The sequence below is a fragment of the Schistocerca americana genome, chromosome X (genome assembly GCF_021461395.2).
Source record: "Schistocerca americana isolate TAMUIC-IGC-003095 chromosome X, iqSchAmer2.1, whole genome shotgun sequence".
NCBI lineage: Eukaryota > Metazoa > Arthropoda > Insecta > Orthoptera > Acrididae > Schistocerca > Schistocerca americana.
The window spans coordinates 210003863-210026294 of NC_060130.1; the positions used below are offsets into that span (position 1 = coordinate 210003863).

At 39.4% G+C, this 22432-nt stretch overlaps 1 protein-coding gene across 1 annotated transcript in view; it reads right to left on the minus strand.

Annotated features, from left to right (window-relative positions):
- LOC124554793 (ITG-like peptide) overlaps nucleotides 1–22432 on the minus strand; it is a 90023-nt gene that overhangs the window by 20885 nt on the left and 46706 nt on the right. Inside the window, exon 3 of the mRNA XM_047128445.1 lies at nucleotides 21537–21660. Within this exon, the coding sequence (XP_046984401.1) occupies nucleotides 21537–21660 (124 nt within the window). The remainder of the gene's footprint in view (nucleotides 1–21536; nucleotides 21661–22432) is intronic.

A 22432-nucleotide genomic window follows, 5' to 3' on the forward strand; every position in this document is an offset into this window, starting at 1 on the left:
TACTTTTATTTGTACGATTACCTAGATTTTGTAGCTAGTTTATATTTCATTCATAGCTACATTTTTTGTACAGACATCTGATGATGGCAACGTCCTAAATATGTTGCTAGAAAATGAATGTCAGCTTGGTACCATAAAATGACTTTTCCTCAGAGACCTAATCTCCCCCTTGTGGGCAGCACCTATTGATGGTCTGGATGTAATACCTGGTATACAAGAGTGAAAACGTTGACTCAAGGGTGTTAAGATATTTCTGCTAAAAGTGTTTTCCTGTTGACAGGAGACTGCAGCTACAACAGTCCCATAGCAAATAAAAGGTGAACACACAAGACTGTACAGACCCTTAGTACCTTCCCTTTGGATGTAGCTATAGAAAATAAGAAACGACATTCCAAACAATGAAAAGGAGATAACACACCAAACAATACGACACAGATATAAGAACACACTTACAGGTATTGAACAAGGGAAAGTATGAAAATTCGCAATAAACAATGGAAAGACGATAATAACATGACACAGCAGGAAATATTGTGAAATACTAAACACACATAATATAAATGCACATGGAAAAGTTAAATATCAACATTAAAACTAACGTACAGTATAACCTCGTTAACGAGAACTCGAATAAGTCGGACTCTCTGTTTTTCGCGCAAAAAATATTATTCCCGCCAGGAATACTGTATGTGCCAAAAGCTGATAATGAGGTGCAAGAAAGGCCATCGGAAGAAAGTCTAGAGGAAGAAAAAACAGATACCATTACATCTTCCCGTCAGGAGATGTTTACAGCATTGGACAGATAAGAATGGTTAACTTCAACATCTGACGTAAGTGCTGTGTTTACGGAAGCTATCATTAAAATCGGTTGAGAAATTACAATATACTATCGTTCCCATGAACGTCAGCGAACAATGACCGAATATTTTCCACACAGTAACGTACATGATTTGTGAGTACTTGGATTTTACAATCACTTTATAGTGTTATAAGTCTACAATAACGTGATTGATAGTGTAGTGTATTACACATTAGTGTACTGCTTGACATGTATACTTATTAAAGTCTGTGTGTATCACTTAACACGTATTTTTTTAACACGAACTTCGGATTTTGCGGTCCCTTCGGATTCGGGTTAACGAAGTTTAACTGTATTACATGCTTTCTCCCGAGACCGGTTAGGTCATTGACCCGCATGCACCAGTCTTTTCAGCCTTTGAGCGCTTAACCTAAAGGAGGGACAGTGCCACTGGCCAGTTACGTCCTAATGACTTGCATGCACCAGCCTTAGGCGTAGCACTAAAAAAAAAATATGGGGACATAAAAAAAGTGAACACAATGAAATGACACAAAGACAAGAAAATACACTTGGCACAAACAACAATGTCGGTGAATAAAGTTTGAAGGCACCAACAAGAATGTATCATATCGCAAAAAATCAGACAGACACAATATATTCATAAGTATTTGATTTGAAACAAAGTGAAAATTTTCAGGCATAGAATGACCGACATGGTATACACAGCACAATCATAATTCAAAAAATGTGCATGTCATAATAAGTGATAAACTATCTCTTCCATGTCATGTAAATTGTAATCATATACGTACCACCTCACCCAAATATCCTTCGTCAGCTGTACCTCGTCTCGGATGTGGTCATCTAGGGATGTCCACATCAATAACTTTGGATCTGTTCGGCGCCTATATTCTGTGTGAGGCAAGCCACTCACACACTTCACACTTCCCACCAGACTGATACACAGCCACACCAATAGAGAATATCACATACCAAAGGGATAATGATAACTCTCACAACTCGGCAACCTGGGTATGGATTATGTAAATATGTCAGGAGAAGGAGAATGAAGATTAGGTTTTAACACCCTGACAACATTGAGGTCGTTAGAGATGGAGCATATGCTGAGATTAGAGAAGCATTGCAGGGAAGTGAAAGATATATTCATTTCAAAGGAACCACACATGTATTTGTCCTAAGCGGTGTAGGCTCAGCACAGAAATGTAAATGTGGATTCCCAGACAGGGATTTGGACTGCTGTCCTCCCGAATGCGAGTCCAGTGTCTTACCACTGCACGACCTCACTCGGCATATTCATCAGGGTATAGGTACATTCGTCATTTCATTGAGTATAAAAGGGCTAGAAAATTAAATTAAGTTTGTTTCTCCACCTGCACACACGCACTTGAAATAATTTAGTGGTGGCATTAAAGAGGTTGAGTGATGTTGTTGAACAACGCTACAGGAGAAGGACGTACCTCATATTATGACTGCAGAGACCATCTAAAGTAGAAGTGAACCTTGAGAAATCTTCAGACACTTAGAGCTTCACTCATTAAATGTGGATGTTGGTTTTTCCTAATGAAACAGTTGTCTGTATCTTAGTTGTGACGTGACGTCCAGCAGCTGTTAAGGAATCGTGTTGAAACATACGTGAAGTTTGCAAAACCTGGTGTAGGTAGCTTAGCTTCGGATAAAGTCCTTCAGTTAATGGAAGGTGTATTTACTACTCCAGTATAATGAGTTTCGGACATAGTTATTATCACATATCTGTAGAAACCAAAATAAAAAGATGTAGCTATAAATGAAACTAAATTGGACTGCAAGGCGATGAAAATCGGACTCACCAAAGTTTGTAAATCATCTGAAGAGACAGAACCTGTAATATCACGTTCCTCATAGATACTGTAGTTACATGTTGTAGTAATAAGAATCATAAGCACTATGATAAAAGTATGCTTATTTGTTATACTAAGATACATGTGCACCAACTTATTGAAAACATACACCAACAATATTGGATTCAATGTACCAAATTCTATAACGACTAGTCATACCTAGACGACCTCAGTAGGCATATTGTGTGGGTTTTAGGATAACAAGTATAGAGGTACTGACGACTGGTAGCATTAGCTTGTCAAAAATTAAATGGGTGCTAGCCTTTGTAATAAGGAGTAGAGGTATAGTTTGGCTCAAGCAGTCACTATTGCCGAATGTGTCTCCATGTGGGGTGGCTCTTTCCTCTCCACTACTTGCACCAGTAACAGCGTACCTCCTGCGACTGACTTTTTGAATGGTTATTTGTTTTTAATTATATGGGACCCTCCATCCACATCTCACACTCCCACTTTTCAGTCAGCAATTTCGCTTTCGTCAGCACTGGCAAATATGCCACAATTCCTCGGATTATCACTCGAAGGATATAACATTTACTGCCCCATGTTTTCTACCATATATGCCTGATATAGTATATACAGGCTGATGTGGCGTGCGTCTTCTACCTGAGTGCTTGTACTAACAATAATTCCAGACCCAGCGACTGCATCCTTCTAAGTTTATCGCCCTTTATAATTTGGGGGCTTGCATCCAGCAGTCAGAGGCCTACATTCCACTTCCCACAGTTGTCTACGTCAACGCTCGCTCATTGGCCATAAGTACCCACATTATCCCTGGTAGACGAATGAAATTTGTCAGGGGCACTGCGCTGGTTTTCAGTATGTGGCTCAGATTATATAACCGAACTGAAATAGTAAATTGAATTGAATAAATATCAGAAAGAAACCTCAAATGATGATAGTTCTCCTATTTGACAGATTTCAAAAAAGTCAAAAAAATGACACCTTCATTGGAGCCAGCATACAGGCAACAATTTCACGAATTATTCGCTACTAATTGTATGTGTCTTCTACTGATTTGTAATACTTTTACTTGTACGATTACCTAGATTTTGTAGCTAGTTTATATTTCACTTATAGCTACATTTTTTGTACAGATATCTGATGATGGCAACGTCCAAAATATATTGCTAGAATATGAAAGTCAGCTTGGTTCCAGAAAATGACTTTTCCTCAGAGATCTAATCACCCCATTGTGGGCAGCAACTACTGATAGTCTGGATGTAACACCTGGCATACAAGAGTGAAAACGTCGACTCAAGGGTGTTAAGATATTTCTACAAAAAGTCTTTTCCTGTTGACAGGAGACTGCAGCTACAACAGTCCCATAGCAAAAAAACGGTGAACACACAGTGCTGTACAAACTCTTAGTAGCTTCCCTTTGGATGTAGCTATAGAAAATAAGAAACGACATTCCAAACAAAAAAAGGGACATAACACATCAAACAATTTGACACATATATAAGGACACACTTACAGGTATTGAACAAGGGAAAGTATGAATATTCGCAATAAGCAATGGAAAGACGATAATATCATGACACAGCAGGAAATATTGTGAAATACTAAACACACATAATATAAATGCACATGGAAAAGTTAAATATCAACATTAAAACTAACGTACAGTATAACCTCGTTAACGAGAACTCGAATAACTCGAACACTCGGTTTTTCGCGCAAAAAATATTATTCCCGCCAGGAATACTGTACATGCCAAAAGCTGATAATGAGGTTCAAGAAGGGCTATCGAAAGAAAGTGAAGAATAAGAAAATACAGATACCATTGCCCCTTCCCATCAGGAGATGTTTACAGCGTTAGACAGATATGAATGGTTCGCTTCATCATCTGACGTCAGTGCTGAGTTTACGGAAGCTATCATTAAAATCGGTGGTGAAATTAGTAAGTACTATCGTTCCCATGAACGTCAGCGAACAATGACCGAATATTTTCCAAGAAGTACCGCACATGATTTGTGAGTACTTGGATTTTACAATCACTTTGTAGTGTTGTAAGTCTACAATAACGTGATTGATAGTGTAGTGTATTACACATTAGTGTACTGCTTGACATGTATACTTATTAAAGTCTGTGTGTTTCACTTAACACGAATTTTTTTAACACGAACTTCGGATTTTGCGGTCCCTTCGGATTCGGGTTAACGAAGTTTAACTGTATTACATGCTTTCTCCCGAGACCGGTTAGGTCATTGACCCGCATGCACCAGTCTTTTCAGCCTTTGAGCGCTTAACCTAAAGGAGGGACAGTGCCACTGGCCGGTTAAGTCCTAATGACTTGCATGCACCAGCCTTAGGCGTAGCACTAAAAACAATATGGGGACATAAAAAAAGTGAACACAATGAAATGACACAAAGACAAGAAAATACACTTGGCACAAACAACAATGTCGGTGAATAAAGTTTGAAGGCACCAACAAAAATGTATCATATCGCAAAAAATCACACAGCACAATATATTTATAAGTATTTGATATGAAACAAAGTGAAAATTTTCAGGCATAGAATGACAGACATGGTATACAGAGCACAATCATAATTGAAAAAATGGGCGTGTCATAATATGTGATAAACTATCACTTCCATGTCATGTAAATTGTAAGCATATACGTACCACCTTACCCACAGATCCTTCGTCAGCTGTACCTCGTCTCAGATGTGGTCATCTGGGTATGTCCACATCAATAAGTTTGCATCTGTTCGGCACCTATATTCTGTGTGAGGCAAGCCACTCACACACTTCATACTTCCCACCAGACTGATTCACAGCCACACCAGTAGAGAATATCACATACCAAAGGGATAATGATAACTCTCACAACTTGAAAACCTGGGTATGGATTATGAAAATTTGTCAGAGGAAGGAGAATGAAGATTAGGGTTTAACACTCTGACAACATTGAGGTCGTTAGAGATGGAGCATATGCTGTGATTAGGGAAGCATTGCAGGGAAGTGAAAGATATATTCATTTCAAAGGAACCACACATGTATTTGTCCTAAGCGATTCAGGCTCAGCAGAGAAATCCAAATGTGGATGGCCAGACAGTGATTTGAACTGCTGTCCTCCCAAATGCGAGTCTAGTGTCTTACCACTCCACGGCTTGACTCGGTATATTCGTCAGGGTATAAACTCATTCGTCATTTCGTTGAGTACAACTGGCCTAGAAAACTAGATTAAGATTGTTTCTCGACCTTCACACACGCACTTGAAATAATGTAGTGGCGGCATTAAAGAAGTTGAGTGATGTTGTCCAACTAACCTACAGAAGAAACACATACATCAGATTATGACTACAGAGCCATCTAAAGTAGAAGCAAACCTTGAGAAATTCTCAGGCACTTAGAGCTACACTCATTAAGTGTGGATATTGGTTTTTTCTAATGAAACGGTTGGCTGTATCTTAGTTGTGACATGAAGTCATGCAGCTGTTATGGAACCGTGTTGAAACATACGTGACGTTTCCAAAATCTGGTGTAGGTACCTTTGGGTAAAGTCGTTCAGTGAAGGGAAGGTGTATTTACTACTCCAGTATAATAAGTTTCAGAAACTGTAATTATCACATACCTGTAGAATCCAAAGTAAAAAGATGTAGCTATAAATGAAAATGAAATGGACTGTAAGGCGATGAAAATCGGACTCACCAAAGTTTGCAAATCATTTGAAGAGACATAACCTGTAATATCACGTTCCTCATGGATACTGTAGTTAAATGTTGTAGTAATAAGAATCATAAGCACAATGATAAAAGTGTGCTTATTTGTTGTACTAAGATACATGTTCTGGCTACTGGTACTTAGTGTGAGTGAGACTAATCACATGTATCGAACCAACTTGTTGAACACACACACCAACAATGTTGGATCCCATGTACCAAATTGTATAACGACGAGTCACACCTAGACAACCTCAGTAGGCATAATGAATGGGTTTGACGATAACAAGTATAGAGATACTGACGACTGGAAGCATTAGCTTGACAAAAATTAAACGATTGGTGGCCTTTGTAATAAGAAGTTGAGGTATAGTTTGGTTCAAGTAGTCACTATTGCCGAATGTGTCTCCATGTGGGGTGGCTCTTTCCTCTCCACTACTTGCACTAGTAACAGCGTAACCATTGTGACTGAGTTTTTGAATGATTATTAGTTTTTAATTATGTGGGACCCTCCATCCACCCCTCACACTCCCACCTTTCATTCACAATTTCGCTTTCGCTAGCACGGGAAGGTAAGTCAAAATTCCTCGGATTATCACTTGAAGGATATAACAATTACTGCCCCAAGTTTTCTTCCATATATACAGAGCGGGGTGGCGCAGTGGTTAGACACTGGACTCGCATTCGGGAGGACGACGGTTCAATCCCGCGTTCGGCCATCCTGATTTAGGTTTTCCGTGATTTCCCTAAGTCACTCCTAGCAAATGCCGGGATGGTTCCTCTGAAAGGGCACGGCCGACATCCTTCCCCATCCTTCCCTAATCCGATGAGACCGATGACCACGCTGTCTGGTCTCCTTCCCCAAACCAACCAACCAACCAACCAACCTTTCTTCCATATATGCCTGATATAGTATAAACAGGCGGATGTGGCGTGCGTCTTCTACCCTGAGAGCTTGTACTAACAATAGATCCACCCCCAGCAGCTGCCTTCATTCTAAGTTTTTCGCCCTTTATAATTTGAGTACTTCCACCCAGCAGTCAGAGGGCTACATTCCACTAGCTACTATTGTCTACGCCAACGCTCGCACATTGGCCATAAGTACCCACATTATCCTTGTAGACAAATGAAATTTGCCAGGGGCACTGCGCTGGTTTTCAGTATGTGGCTCAGATTGTATGACCGAACTGAAATAGTAAATTGAATTTAATAAATATCGGAGAGAAACTTCCAATGACGATAGTTCTCCTATTTGACAGATTTCAAAAAGTCAAAATAATGACACCTTCATTGAAGCCAGCATATAGGGAACATTTTCGCAAATTATTCGCTACTAATTGTACGTGTCTTCTATTGATTTTTAATACTTTTATCTGTACGATTACCTAGATTTTGTAGCTAGTTTATATTTCATTCATAGCTACATTTTTTGTACAGACATCTGATGCTGGCAACGTCCTACGTATTTTGCTAGAAAATGAAAGTCAGCTTGGTACCATAAAATGACTTTTCCTCAAAGACCTAATCTCCCCACTGTGGGCAGCGCCTATTGATGGTCTGGATGTAATACCTGGCATACAAGAGTGAAAACGTTGACTCAAGGGTGTTAAGATATTACTGCTAAAAGTGTTTTCCTGTTGACAGGAGACTGCAGCTACAACAGTCCCATAGCAAATAAAAGGTGAACACACAAGACTGTACAGACCCTTAGTACCTTCCCTTTGGATGTAGCTATAGAAAATAAGAAACGACATCCCAAACAATAAAAAGGAGATAACACACCAAACAATACGACACAGATATAAGAACACACTTACAGGTATTGAACAAGGGAAAGTATGAATATTCGCAATAAACAATGGAAAGACGATAATAACATGACACAGCAGGAAATATTGTGAAATACTAAACACACATAATATAAATGCACATGGAAAAGTTAAATATCAACATTAAAACTAACGTACAGTATAACCTCGTTAACGAGAACTCGAATAAGTCGGACTCTCTGTTTTTCGCGCAAAAAATATTATTCCCGCCAGGAATACTGTATGTGCCAAAAGCTGATAATGAGGTGCAAGAAAGGCCATCGGAAGAAAGTCTAGAGGAAGAAAAAACAGATACCATTACATCTTCCCGTCAGGAGATGTTTACAGCGTTAGACAGATAAGAATGGTTAACTTCAACATCTGACGTAAGTGCTGTGTTTACGGAAGCTATCATTAAAATCGGTTGAGAAATTACAATATACTATCGTTCCTATGAACGTCAGCGAACAATGACCGAATATTTTCCACACAGTAACGTACATGATTTGTGAGTACTTGGATTTTACAATCACTTTATAGTGTTATAAGTCTACAATAACGTGATTGATAGTGTAGTGTATTACACATTAGTGTACTGCTTGACATGTATACTTATTAAAGTCTGTGTGTTTCACTTAACACGAATTTTTTTAACACGAACTTCGGATTTTGCGGTCCCTTCGGATTCGGGTTAACGAAGTTTAACTGTATTACATGCTTTCTCCCGAGACCGGTTAGGTCATTGACCCGCATGCACCAGTCTTTTCAGCCTTTGAGCGCTTAACCTAAAGGAGGGACAGTGCCACTGGCCAGTTAAGTCCTAATGACTTGCATGCACCAGCCTTAGGCGTAGCACTAAAAAAAAAAAATATGGGGACATAAAAAAAGTGAACACAATGAAATGACACAAAGACAAGAAAATACACTTGGCACAATCAACAATGTCGGTGAATAAAGTTTGAAGGCACCAACAAGAATGTATCATATCGCAAAAAATCAGACAGACACAATATACTCATAAGTATTTGATATGAAACAAAGTGAAAATTATCAGGCATAGAATGACCGATATGGTATACACAGCACAATCATAATTCAAACAATGTGCATGTCATAATAAGTGATAAACTATCACTTCCATGTCTTGTAAATTGTAAGCATATACGTACCACCTCACCCAAAGATCCTTCGTCAGCTGTACCTCGTCTCGGATGTGGTCATCTAGGGATGTCCACATCAATAAGTTTGGATCTGTTTGGCACCTATATTCTGTGTGAGGCAAGCCACTCACACACTTCACACTTCCCACCAGACTGATACACAGCCACACCAACAGAGAATATCACATACCAAAGGGATAATGATAACTCTCCCACCTCGACAACCTGGGTATGGATTATGAAAATTTGTCAGAGGAAGGAGAATGAAGATTAGGGTTTAACACCCTGAGAACATTGAGGTCGTTAGAGATGGAGAATATGCTAAGATTAGAGAAGCATTGCAGGGAAGTGAGAGATATTTTCATTTCAAAGGAACCGCACATGTATTTGTCCTAAGCGATTTAGGCTCAACACAGAAATGTAAATGTGGATGGCCAGACAGGGATTTGAACTGCCTTCCTCCCAAATGCGAGTCCAGTGTCTTACCACTGCACGACTTGACTCGGTATAATCGTCAGGGTATAGACACATTCGTCATTTCGTTGAGTACAACAGGCCTAGAAAACTAGATTAAGATTGTTTCTCCACCTGCACACACGCTCTTGAAATAATTTAGTGGTGGCATTAAAGAAATTGAGTGATGTTGTCCAACTAACCTACAGAAGAAAGACATACCTCGTATTATGTCTACAGAGCCATTTAAAGTAGAAGTGAACCTTGAGAAATTCTCAGGCACTTAGAGCTACACTTACTAAGTGTGGATGTTAGTTTTTTCAAGTGAAACAGTTGGCTGTATCTTAGTTGTGACATGAAGTCATGCAGCTGTTATGGAACCGTGTTGAAACATACGTGACGTTTGCAAAATCTGGTGTAGGTAGCTTTGGGTAATGTCGTTCAGTGAATGGAAGTTGTATTTACTACTCCAGTATAATAAGTTTCAGAAACTGTGATTATCACATATCTGTAGAAACCAAAATAAAAAGATGTAGCTATAAATGAAAATAAAATGGACTGAAAGGCGATGAGAATCGGACTTACCAAAATTTGGAAATTATTTGAAGAGACATAACCCGTAATATCACGTTCCTCATGGATACTGTAGTTAAATGTTGTAGTAATAAGAATCATAAGCACAATGATAAAAGTGTCCTTATTTGTAGTACTAATATACATGTTCTGGCTACTGATATTCTGTGTGAGACTAATGACACGTGTCAAACCAACTTCTTGAACACACACACCAACAATGTTGGATCCCATGTACCAAATTGTAGAACGACGAGTCACACCCAGACAACCTCAGTAGGCATAATGAATGGGTTTGACGATAACAAGTATTGAGATACTGACGACTGGAAGCATTAGCTTGACAAAAATTAAACGATTGTTGACCTTTGTAATAAGAAGTTGAGGTATAGTTTCGCTCAAGTAGTCATTATTTCCGAATGTGTCTCCATGAGGGGTGGCTCTTTCCTCTCCACTACTTGCACTAGTAACAGCGTACCCCCTGCGAATGACTTTTTGAATGAGTATTAGTTTTTAATTATGTGGGACCCTCCATCCACCCTTCACACTCCGACCTTTCATTCACAATTTCGCTTTCGCCAGCACTGGCAAATAAGCCACAATTCCTCGGATTATCACTCGAAGGATATAACACTTACTGCCCCAAGTTTTCTTCCATATATGCCTGATATAGTATAAACAGTTTGATGTGGCGTGCGTCTTCTGCCCTGAGTGCTTGTACTAACAATAATTCCAGACCCAGCGGCTGCCTTCATTCTAAGTTTTTCGCCCTTTATAATTTGGGGGCTTCCACCCAGCAGTCAGAGGGCTACATTCCACTTGCTACTATTGTCTACGTCAACGCTTGCACATTGGCCATAAGTACCCACATTATCCTTGTAGACAAATGAAATTTGCCAGGGGCACTGCGCTGGTTTTCAGTATGAGGCTCAGATTGTATAACCGAACTGAAATAGTAAATTGAATTGAATAAATATCGGAGAGAAACTTCCAATGATGATAGTTCTCCTATTTGACAGATTTCAAAAAGTCAAAATAAAGACCCCTTCGTTGGAGCCAGCATACAGGCAACAATTCAGGAATTATTCGCTACTAATTGTATGTGTCTTCTACTGATTTGTAATACTTTTATTTGTACGATTTCCTAGACTTTGTAACTATTATATGTTTCATTTATAGCTACATTGTTTGTACAGATATCTGAAGATGGCAATGTCTAAAATATGTTGCTAGAAAATGAAAGTCAGCTTGGTACCAGAAAATGGTTTTTCCTCAGAGACCTTATCACCCCATTGTGGGCAGCACCTATTGACAGCCCGGATGGAATACCTGGCATACAAGAGTGAAAACGTTGACTCAAGGGTGATAAGATATTTCCACAAAAAGTCTTTTCCTATTGACAGGAGACTGCAGCTACAACAGTCCCATAGCAAATAAAAGGTGAACACACAATGCTGTACAAACCCTTAGTACCTTCCCTTTGGATGTAGCTATAGAAAATAAGAAACGACATCCCAAACAATAAAAAGGAGATAACACACCAAACAATACGACACAGATATAAGAACACACTTACAGGTATTGAACAAGGGAAAGTATGAATATTCGCAATAAACAATGGAAAGTCGATAATAACATGACACAACAGGAAATATTGTGAAATACTAAACACACATAATATAAATGCACATGGAAAAGTTAAATATCAACGTTAAAACTAACTTACAGTATAACCTCGTTAACGAGAACTCGAATAAGTCGAACTCTCTGTTTTTCGCGCAAAAAATATTATTCCCGCCAGGAATACTGTATGTGCCAAAAGCTGATAATGAGGTGCAAGAAAGGCCATCGGAAGAAAGTCTAGAGGAAGAAAAAACAGATACCATTGCACTTTCCCGTCAGGAGATGTTTACAGCGTTAGACAGATAAGAATGGTTCGCTTCATCATCTGACGTCAGTGCTGTGTTTACGGAAGCTATTATTAAAATCGGTTGTGAAATTACAATATACTATTGTTCCCATGAACGTCAGCGAACAATGACCGAATATTTTCCACACAGTAACGTACATGATTTGTGAGTACTTGGATTTTACAATCACTTTATAGTGTTGTAAGTCTACAATAACGTGATTGATAGTGTAGTGTATTACACATTAGTGTACTGCTTGACATGTATACTTATTAAAGTCTGTGTGTTTCACTTAACACGAATTTTTTTAACACGAACTTCGGATTTTGCGGTCCCTTCGGATTCGGGTTAACGAAGTTTAACTGTATTACATGCTTTCTCCCGAGACCGGTTAGGTCATTGACCCGCATGCACCAGTCTTTTCAGCCTTTGAGCGCTTAACCTAAAGGAGGGACAGTGCCACTGGCCGGTTAAGTCCTAATGACTTGCATGCACCAGCCTTAGGCGTAGCACTAAAAACAATATGGGGACATAAAAAAAGTGAGCACAATGAAATGACACAAAGACAAGAAAATACACTTGGCACAAACAACAATGTCGGTGAATAAAGTTTGAAGGCACCAACAAGAATGTATCATATCGCAAAAAATCAGACAGACACAATATATTCATAAGTATTTGATATGAAACAAAGTGAAAATTTTCAGGCATAGAATGACAGACATGGTATACACAGCACAATCACAATTCAAAAAATGTGAATGTCATAATAAGTGATAAACTATCACTTCCATGTCATGTAAATTGTAAGCATATACGTACCACCTCACCCACAGATCCTTCGTCAGCTGTACCTCGTCTCGTATGTGGTCATCTAGGGATGTCCACATCAATAAGTTTGCATCTGTTCGGCACCTATATTCTGTGTGAGGCAAGCCACTCACACACTTCCCACTTCCCACCAGACTGATACACAGCCACACCAACAGAGAATATCACATACCAAAGGGATAATGATAACTCTCGCAACTCGACAACCTGGGTATGGATTATGAAAATTTGTCAGAGGAAGGAGAATGAAGATTAGGGTTTAACACCCTGAGAACATTGAGGTCGTTAGAGATGGAGAATATGCTGAGATTAGAGAAGCATTGCAGGGAAGTGAGAGATATATTCATTTCAAAGGAACCACACATGCATTTGTCCTAAGCGATTTAGGCTCAACACAGAAATGTAAATGTGGATGGCCAGACAGGGATTTGAACTGCCTTCCTCCCAAATGCGAGTCCAGTGTCTTACCACTGCACGACTTGACTCGGTATAATCGTCAGGGTATAGACACATTCGTCATTTCGTTGAGTACAACAGGCCTAGAAAACTAGATTAAGATTGTTTCTCCACCTGCACACACGCTCTTGAAATAATTTAGTGGTGGCATTAAAGAAGTTGAGTGATGTTGTCCAACTAACCTACAGAAGAAAGACATACCTCGTAATATGACTACAGAGCCATCTAAAGTAGAAGTGAACCTTGAGAAATTCTCAGGCACTTAGAGCTACACTTACTAAGTGTGGATATTAGTTTTTTCTAGTGAAACAGTTGGCTGTATCTTAGTTGTGACATGAAGTCATGCAGCTGTTATGGAACCGTGTTGAAACATACGTGACGTTTGCAAAATCTGGTGTAGGTAGCTTTGGATAAAGTCGTTCAGTGAATGGAAGGTGTATTTACTACTCCAGTATAATAAGTTTCAGACATAGTTATTATCACATATCTGTAGAAACCAAAATAAAAAGTTGTAGCTATAAATGAAATTAAAGTGGACTGCAAGGCGATGAAAATCGGACTCACCGAAGTTTGCAAATCATTTGAAGAGACATAACCTGTAATATCACGTTCCTCATAGATACTGTACTTAAATGTTGTAGTAATAAGAATCATAAGCACAACGATAAATGTGTGCTTATTTGTTGTACTAAGATACATGTTCTGGCTACTGATATTCTGTGTGAGACTAATGACACGTGTCGAACCAACTTGTTGAACACACACACCAACAATGTTGGATCCCATGTACCAAATTGTATAACGACGAGTCACACCTAGACAACTTCAGTAGGCATAATGAATGGGTTTGAGGATAACAAGTATTTAGATATTGACGATTAGAAGCATTAGCTTGCCAAAAATTAAACGTTTGGTGACCTTTGTAATAAGAAGTTGAGGTATAGTTTGGCTCAAGCAGTCACTATTGCCGAATGTGTCTCCATGTGGGGTGGCTCTTTCCTCTCCGCTACTTGCACCTAGTAACAGCGTACCCCCTGCGACTGACTTTTTGAATGATTATTTTTTTTAATTATGTGGGACCCTCCATCCACCCCTCATACTCCCACCTTTCAGTCACCAATTTCGCTTTCGTCAGCACTGGCAAATAAGCCACAATTCCTCGGATTATCACTCGTAGGATATAGCATTTACTGCCCCATATTTTCTTCCATATATGCCTGATATAGTATAAACAGTTTGATGTGGCGTGCGTCTTCTACCCTGAGTGCTTGTACTAACAATAGATCCAGACCAAGCGACTGCCTTCACTCTAATTTTTTCGCCCTTTATAATTGGGGGGCTTCCATGCAGCAGTCAGAGACCTACATTACACCTGCTACTATTGTCTACGTCAACGCTCGCACATTGGCCATAAATTACCAGATTATCGTTGATTGACAAATTAAATTTGTCAGGTGCATTACGCTGCTTTTCGGTATGTGGCTCATATTGTATAACCGAGCTTAAGTAGTATATTGAATTGAAATAAATATCAGAGAGAGACACTTTCAATGATGATAGTTCTCCTATTTGACAGATCTCAAAATATAAAAATATAACACCTTCATTGAAGCCAGCATATAGGGAACAATTTGACGAATTATCATTATCTAGGATTTGTGTGTGTCTTCTACTTATATTTAATACTTTTATTTGTATGATTACCTAGGTTTTGTAGCTAGGTGTTATCTCATATATAGCTACATTTTATGTACATATATCTCATAATGGCAACGTCCAAAGTATGTTGCTAAAATATGAAAGTCAGCTTGGTACCAGAAAATGTTTTTTCCTCAGAGACCTAATCAGCTCGTTGTGGGCAGCACATATTGATAGTCTGCATGTAATAGCTGGCATACAAGATGGAAAACGTTGACTCAAGGGTGTCAAGATATTTCTACAAAAGTCTTTTCCTGTCGACAGGAGACTGCTGCTACAACAGTCCCACAGCATAAGAACGGTGAACACACAACGCTGTACAAACTATTAGTACCTTCCCTTTCCATGTAGCTATAGAAAATAAGAAACGACATTCCAAACAATAACAAGGACATAACACGCCAAACAATACGACACGGATATAAGAACACACTTACAGGTATTGAACAAGGGAAAGTATGAATATTCGCAATAAACAATGGAAAGACGACAATAACATGACACAGCAGGAAATATTGTGAAATAATAAACACACATAATATAAATGCACATGGAAAAGTTAAATATCGGCCTTAAAACTAACGTACAGTATAACCTCGTTAACGCGAACTCGAATAAGACGAATTCTTGGTTACTGCGAAAAAAATATTGGTCTCGCCAGGAATACTTTAGTTCTTATGGTATGTTTTATCGGTTAACACGAATTTCGGTTAAGGCGAATTATGAACTCTGTATCAGTTCCGAGCGTAATTAAATTTCACTGTAACACAAACTTCCGATCTTAAAGTATTCTAAAGCGTAATGTTATTTGCGAATTGAATGTAGGAAATGTAGTTACAAAGCTAATAATACTTATTGTTGAATCTTTTTTAACGTATAGTATGTCTGTTGCCGCGGTTATAACCTCAACAATCAGCGTATGCTGTACATTGTAAGACATTCAATAATGTGAGCAGCAGCATTTAGGAATGCACTCAGTGCCAGATTTGACAGGGGCTCTGTTACTTGTAGCTGTATCAAGTTGGAATACTGAATACAAACTACAGTTACAACCGGTACCGTACCACGCGAAAATGGCAAAGAGGAAACAGACAGTTCTAAATGGACAGTTAAAGCTTAAGATTCTAGATGATGTGGACCGCGGTACCAAGGGAAACAGTTATTGCAGAGCAATTTGGAATAGCTAAATCTGCTTTATTTCCGATTATTAAGAATCATGAAATAATTATTACTGCTGTGGCATCAGGTTCTGGAAACAAATCTAAACGACTTCGTACCGCTAAGTATGAAGACATCGAGACGTTACTGATACAATGGTTCAATCATATGCGTGCATCTAACATACCTTTAACTGGCCCTGTGATTCAGTCAAAAGCAAATGATATTGCTAAAGATAAGGGCATGGAAGACTTCCGTTGTTCTGCAGCTCGGTTGTATCGGTTCCAAAAGAGACTCTCAATTTCATCTGTACAAATTTGTGGTGAAGCAAATAAAGTTGATGAAGAAAGTGCGAACAGCGGGTTGCATGAATTCAACCGAGTGAGGGATGTGATGTGTTTAACATGGATGAAACTGGATTTTTCTACAATCTTTTTCCAAATCACACCCTGGGGATAAAAGATGATAAGCGTCACGGTGGAGCAAGAAGCAAACAACGTGTGACTGTTGTACTGTAATGCGGACGGCAGTGAGTAATTTTGTCCGTGGGTTATCGGTAAATCCGAGATACCACGTTGTTTTAAAAACATAAATATGGACATTTTACCTAGTCTTACTACAAGAGAGGTTGGATCGGTGGCACATCATTTCGCAAGTGGCTTCTTCGTTTAAACAGTCGAATGATTGCTCAAAATAGACAAGTTCTTCTTACATTGGACAGATGTACTGCCCATAACGTTCATGATCTGAACCTACAAAAAATAAAGGTTCGGTTTTTTCCACCCAACGCCACAAGCCGCCTTCAGCCTTTAGACCAAGGCATAATCTCTCTCATAAAGAGAGCCTATCGTAAGTGACTTGTAAGAGCTGTAATTCGCGCAGCTGAAAACAATATTGCAACCCCAAATTGGAATGTGCTTGACACAATAAATGCCATCGCAGCAGCCTGGAACTCAGTATCCCCACATCAAATATGAGAGTGCTTTAACAGAGCTTGGAGACGTAGCAACACTGATGGTTTCCACGAGTTAGAAGATTCTACTTCACCTGATGAATGGACAACTCTGCAGGACGTTGCGAACCCTGGGATTAGTTATGAAGAATTCTTTAGTGTAGAAGATGATGTTGTCGTATGTGCTTGTGTGGAATTGGATGTGCCAAAAGCTGTAAACGAGGTGCAATAAGGTCCATCAGAAGAACGTGAAGAGGGAGAGAATACAGATACCATTGCACGTACCCATCGGGAGACGTTTACAGTCTTGGACTGATTAGAACGGTTCGCTTCAACATCTGACGTCAGTGCTGGGTTTACGGAAGCTATCATTAAAATCGGTTGTGAAATTACGAAATATTATCGTCCCCATGAACATCAGCGAACAAAGACCGAATATTTTCCCAGAGGTAATGTGAATGATTTGTGAGTACTTGGATATTACAGTCACTTTATAGTGTTATAAGTCTACAATAACGTGAGTGATAGTGTAGTGTATTACACATTAGTGTACTGCTGTACATGTATACTTATTAAAATCTGTTTTTCACTTCACATGAATTTTTTTAACACGAACTCCTGATTTTTCGGTGCGTTCGGATTCGGGTTAACGAAGTTTAACTGTATTACATGCTTTCTCCCGAGACCGGTTAGGTCATTGACCCGCATGCACCAGTCTTTTCAGCCTTTGAGCGCTTAACCTAAAGGAGGGACAGTGCCACTGGCCGGTTAAGTCCTAATGACTTGCATGCACCAGCCTTAGGCGTAGCACTAAAAACAATATGGGGACATAAAAAAAGTGAACACAATGAAATGACACAAAGACAAGAAAATACACTTGGCACAAACAACAATGTCGGTGAATAAAGTTTGAAGGCACCAACAAGAATGTATCATATCGCAAAAAATCACACAGACACAATATATTCATAAGTATTTGATATGAAACAAAGTGAAAATTTTCAGCATAGAATGACCGACATGGTATACACAGCACAATCATAATTCAAAAAAATGGGCATGTCCTCATAAGTGATAAACTACCACTTCCATGTCATGAAAATTGTAAGCATATACGTACCATCTGACCCACAGATCCTTCGTCAGCTGTACCTCGTCTCGGATGTGGTCATCTAGGGATGTCCACATCAATAAGTTTGCATCTGTTCGGCGCCTATATTCTGTGTGAGGCAAGCCACTCACACACTTCACACTTCCCACCAGACTGATACACAGCCACACCAACAGAGAATATCACATACCAACGGGATAATGATAACTCTCACAACTCGACAACCTGGGTATGGATTATGAAGGAGAATGAAGATGAGGGTTTAACACCCTTACAACAAAGAGGTCGTTAGAGATGGAGCTCATGCTGAGATTAGAGAAGCATTGCAGGGAAGTCAGATATATTCATTTCAAAGGAACCATCCATGTATTTGTCCTAAGCGATTTAGGCTCAGCACAGAAATATAAATGTGGATGGCCAGACAGGGATTAGAACTTCTGTCCTCCCGAATGCGTGTCTATTGTCTTACCACTGCACTACCTCACTCGGTATATTCATCAGGGTGTAGGTACATTCGTCATTTCATTAAGTATAACAGGGCTAGAAAACTAGTTCAACATTATTCCTCCACCTGAACATACGCACTTGAAATAATTTAGTGGTGGCATTAAAGAGTGTGAATGATGTTGCCCCACAACACTACAGAGGACAGACATACCTCATATTATGACTACAGAGACCATCTAAAGTATAAGTGAACCTTGAGAAATCTTTAGGCACTTAGAGCTACTCTCATTAAGTGTGGATATTAGTTTTTCCTAATGAAACAGTTGGCTGTAACGTAGTTGCGACATGAAGTCAGGCAGCTGTTATGGAACCACGTTACAACATACGTGAAGTCTGCTAAATCTAAAGTAGGTAGCCTTGGGTAAAGTCGTTCAGTGTGATGAAGGTGTATTTACTACTCCAGTATAATAAGTTTCAGACATTGTCATTATCACATATCTGTAGAAAACAAAATAAAAAGATGTAGCTATAAATGAAATTAAAAGGAACTGCAAGGCGAAGAGAATCGGATTCACAAAAGATTGCAAAATATTTGAAGATACATAACCTGTAAGATAATGTTCCAGATAATGTTCCTCATAGACACTGTAGTTACATATTGTCACTAAGCTGTTTTTCAGTATGTGGCTCAAGTTGTATAACCGACCTAAAGTAATAAATTGAAATGAAATAAATATCAGAGGGAAACCTCATTTGGGATTATGGAAGGTTTCAGGAAAAGGAGAATGGTGATTGTTGTTTAACATATTGACAACGATGATATTTTTGCAGATAGAGTAGATATTCGGTATAGGGAGACATGGCAAGGAAGTCTACTGTCTTACCACTGTGCCACTTCGTGCTGTTGTTTTATCAGATTGTGAGCACATTCGGCATGTTGTTGAGATAAACAATGTGAGAAAATTAGTTCATGATGGTTTCTCCAGCTGAACACCCACACTTTGCTCCACAACACTATAGAAGACAGAGGTACTTCATATTATGATTACAGAGGCCGTCTAAATTAGAAGGGTCTCTTGTGAAAGCATTAGGCACTGATATCGACTCTCACTAATTGTGGATATTGGTTCTTCCTAATGAGACTATTGGCTATAAAACAGATGCCAAATGATGTCATGAGGGAGTTATGGAACCATGTCTCCTATAGCATAGCGGCAAATGGGGCTGCTCCCTCGACGCAGTTATATAGTTCACTTGAAGATTGTTTTTAAATCCCTCCCGAAGAACTGTTGAACACTGCTTGGTGCAAAGTTTGCAAAGTGAGCTCTGCGTACGTAACTGTAGGATTTTCTCGTAAATTGGCGAAATAACTAGATACTGATTGCAATAGCATTATTTGAAATCACTGTCCATCCAAAATGAAAATCGTATACACAATTCGTTTGTTGGTCGTTTGTGTATGATTTTTTTACTCTGGGAGCCTTTATTAACCGATGAGGTGTTAGATGTTTAAAGACAAGTTATGCCATTCCGCAAGAATTTGTTTAAGCAGTATGGGTTTTCGGAAGATCAAGGATACACTAACCAAGACGTATCAGAAAGATATTCCTTACTCCCACAGACTTTGCGTAATGATGATAGTGATGAAATCTGAAAAAAAAGTCGATCAGATCTTGGAGGCATGCTTACAGTTGTTCTTCTCGCGTCAGTACCCGCCAGTGGGGAAGAAAAGGGAAAATGATATTGGTACACAGTCGACCCTCCACTATTCTGCCTATGGGTTTCGTCTATTGTAGAGGTATATGTAGAAGCACAGAAACACAGCTGTAGTAAAATGTTAACTTGAGCTGGAATACAAAATGTAGGGTATAGGAGTACCTTTTTAAATGTTACATTAACGCTACGATTTTTCATCTTTTCGGACGAAGAACGTGCTTGATCGGTGTGATAAAGTACCGCAGAGTGTCAATGAAAAAGCTTCCATGAAGAATATTTAAAAGGAAAATTTGAAAACTGGTAAGAGGATTGCAATAGAAGATAACCTAAACTTGTCTCGATAGAACCTGACAGGAATATTAATTTCGTTGTGGTATGGGATAGAGTATGGACTTACAATGGAGTTCTCGCTGCGATAACTTTTCTAGAGTATGCATTTCTTTCAGTGCCATCCGACATACAATTCCTCCTGCGGCTTCCTACACCGAGGACAGATGAAAAGTTGTCTCAGTGTTACGAATGACAAATTGCCCTTAAGTCGCTATTTATTGTGATAGAGAGACAACTATAAGAAGTTTATATGTGTGGTAGCGAGTGCTGTCACACATTGTCAGCCATGAACAATGGCGGTTGTTTGAGAAGTACCCTCAACTACCAGCATTGGTTACCATGTAGAATTGAAGTGACTACAAAAGAAAGTGACACTGCCACACATCAGTAAGACTTTCTTTACAGATACGGTTTTAGTTACACTGGACTAGTCTCGAATGTACTTAAGTCAGTGTGACGTCATGTCGTTTCAGTGCATATACAGACGAGAATCATTGTGGCAGCCTAGAGGGTGTCTACGGAAGCTACGAAAGTGATGAGACCAGCAGCAGTGAGTAATATACTCACTTCCATCTACGTCCACGCAGACTGTTCCCGGGCAGCAATGTTCGTTGGAAGTGCATTTTTTCCCGTAGCAGGGCTCCTCATCTTCCTGTAGCTCCTGGAAGACCTCCACCGGATTGTGAAACCTCTGAAACAGAAAAGAGTATTATTCACGTTGTTATTCATTGCATACTGTATTTCATGGACACGTAAGAGCATTACAAATGTGTTTTATGATTGTAAGAAATTGTAATAAGGGAATTATGCGAGGAAATGTATCCGTGAAGACAGTAGAGTATGTGCTATTAAGAAACGGTGCTTTGGAATTTCCAGTTCAATGCACCCACCAGCTGTAACGCAGGGGATGCTCCTAGTTTCCCAAGGATTACATATGAGGCAACTGAGTCTTATGGTGTCTATGAGGATGAAAAAAATGCTGCAGCAATTCAGTATCTTAAACACGACAAACTCAGTGGCACGAGGTAAAGCAAAGACTCACGTATGGCAAAAAAGAGACCGCTCTTAAAATTCAAGCGCAAAACCTTCCAAGAGGAGTCGAGGAACATACACTGAGGTGAAAAAAGACGTAGCATACCTCTTAATACCGTGTCGGACCTCATTTACCCTGCTTATTGTAGCAGCTCGACCTGGCATGGACTCAACAAGCCGTTGCAAGTCCCGTGCAGAAATATTGAGCTATGCTGCCTCTATAGCCGTCCATAATTGCGATAGTGTTGCCGGCGCAGGATTTTGTTCGAAATTGGCATCTCATTTATGTCCCATGGATGTTCGATGGGATTCATAATGGGTGACATGGGCGGCCAAATCATTCGCCCGAATTTACCAGAATATTCTTCAAACCAGTTACCAACTATTGTGGATGGGTGACATGGTGCATTGTAATACACAAACGTTCCATT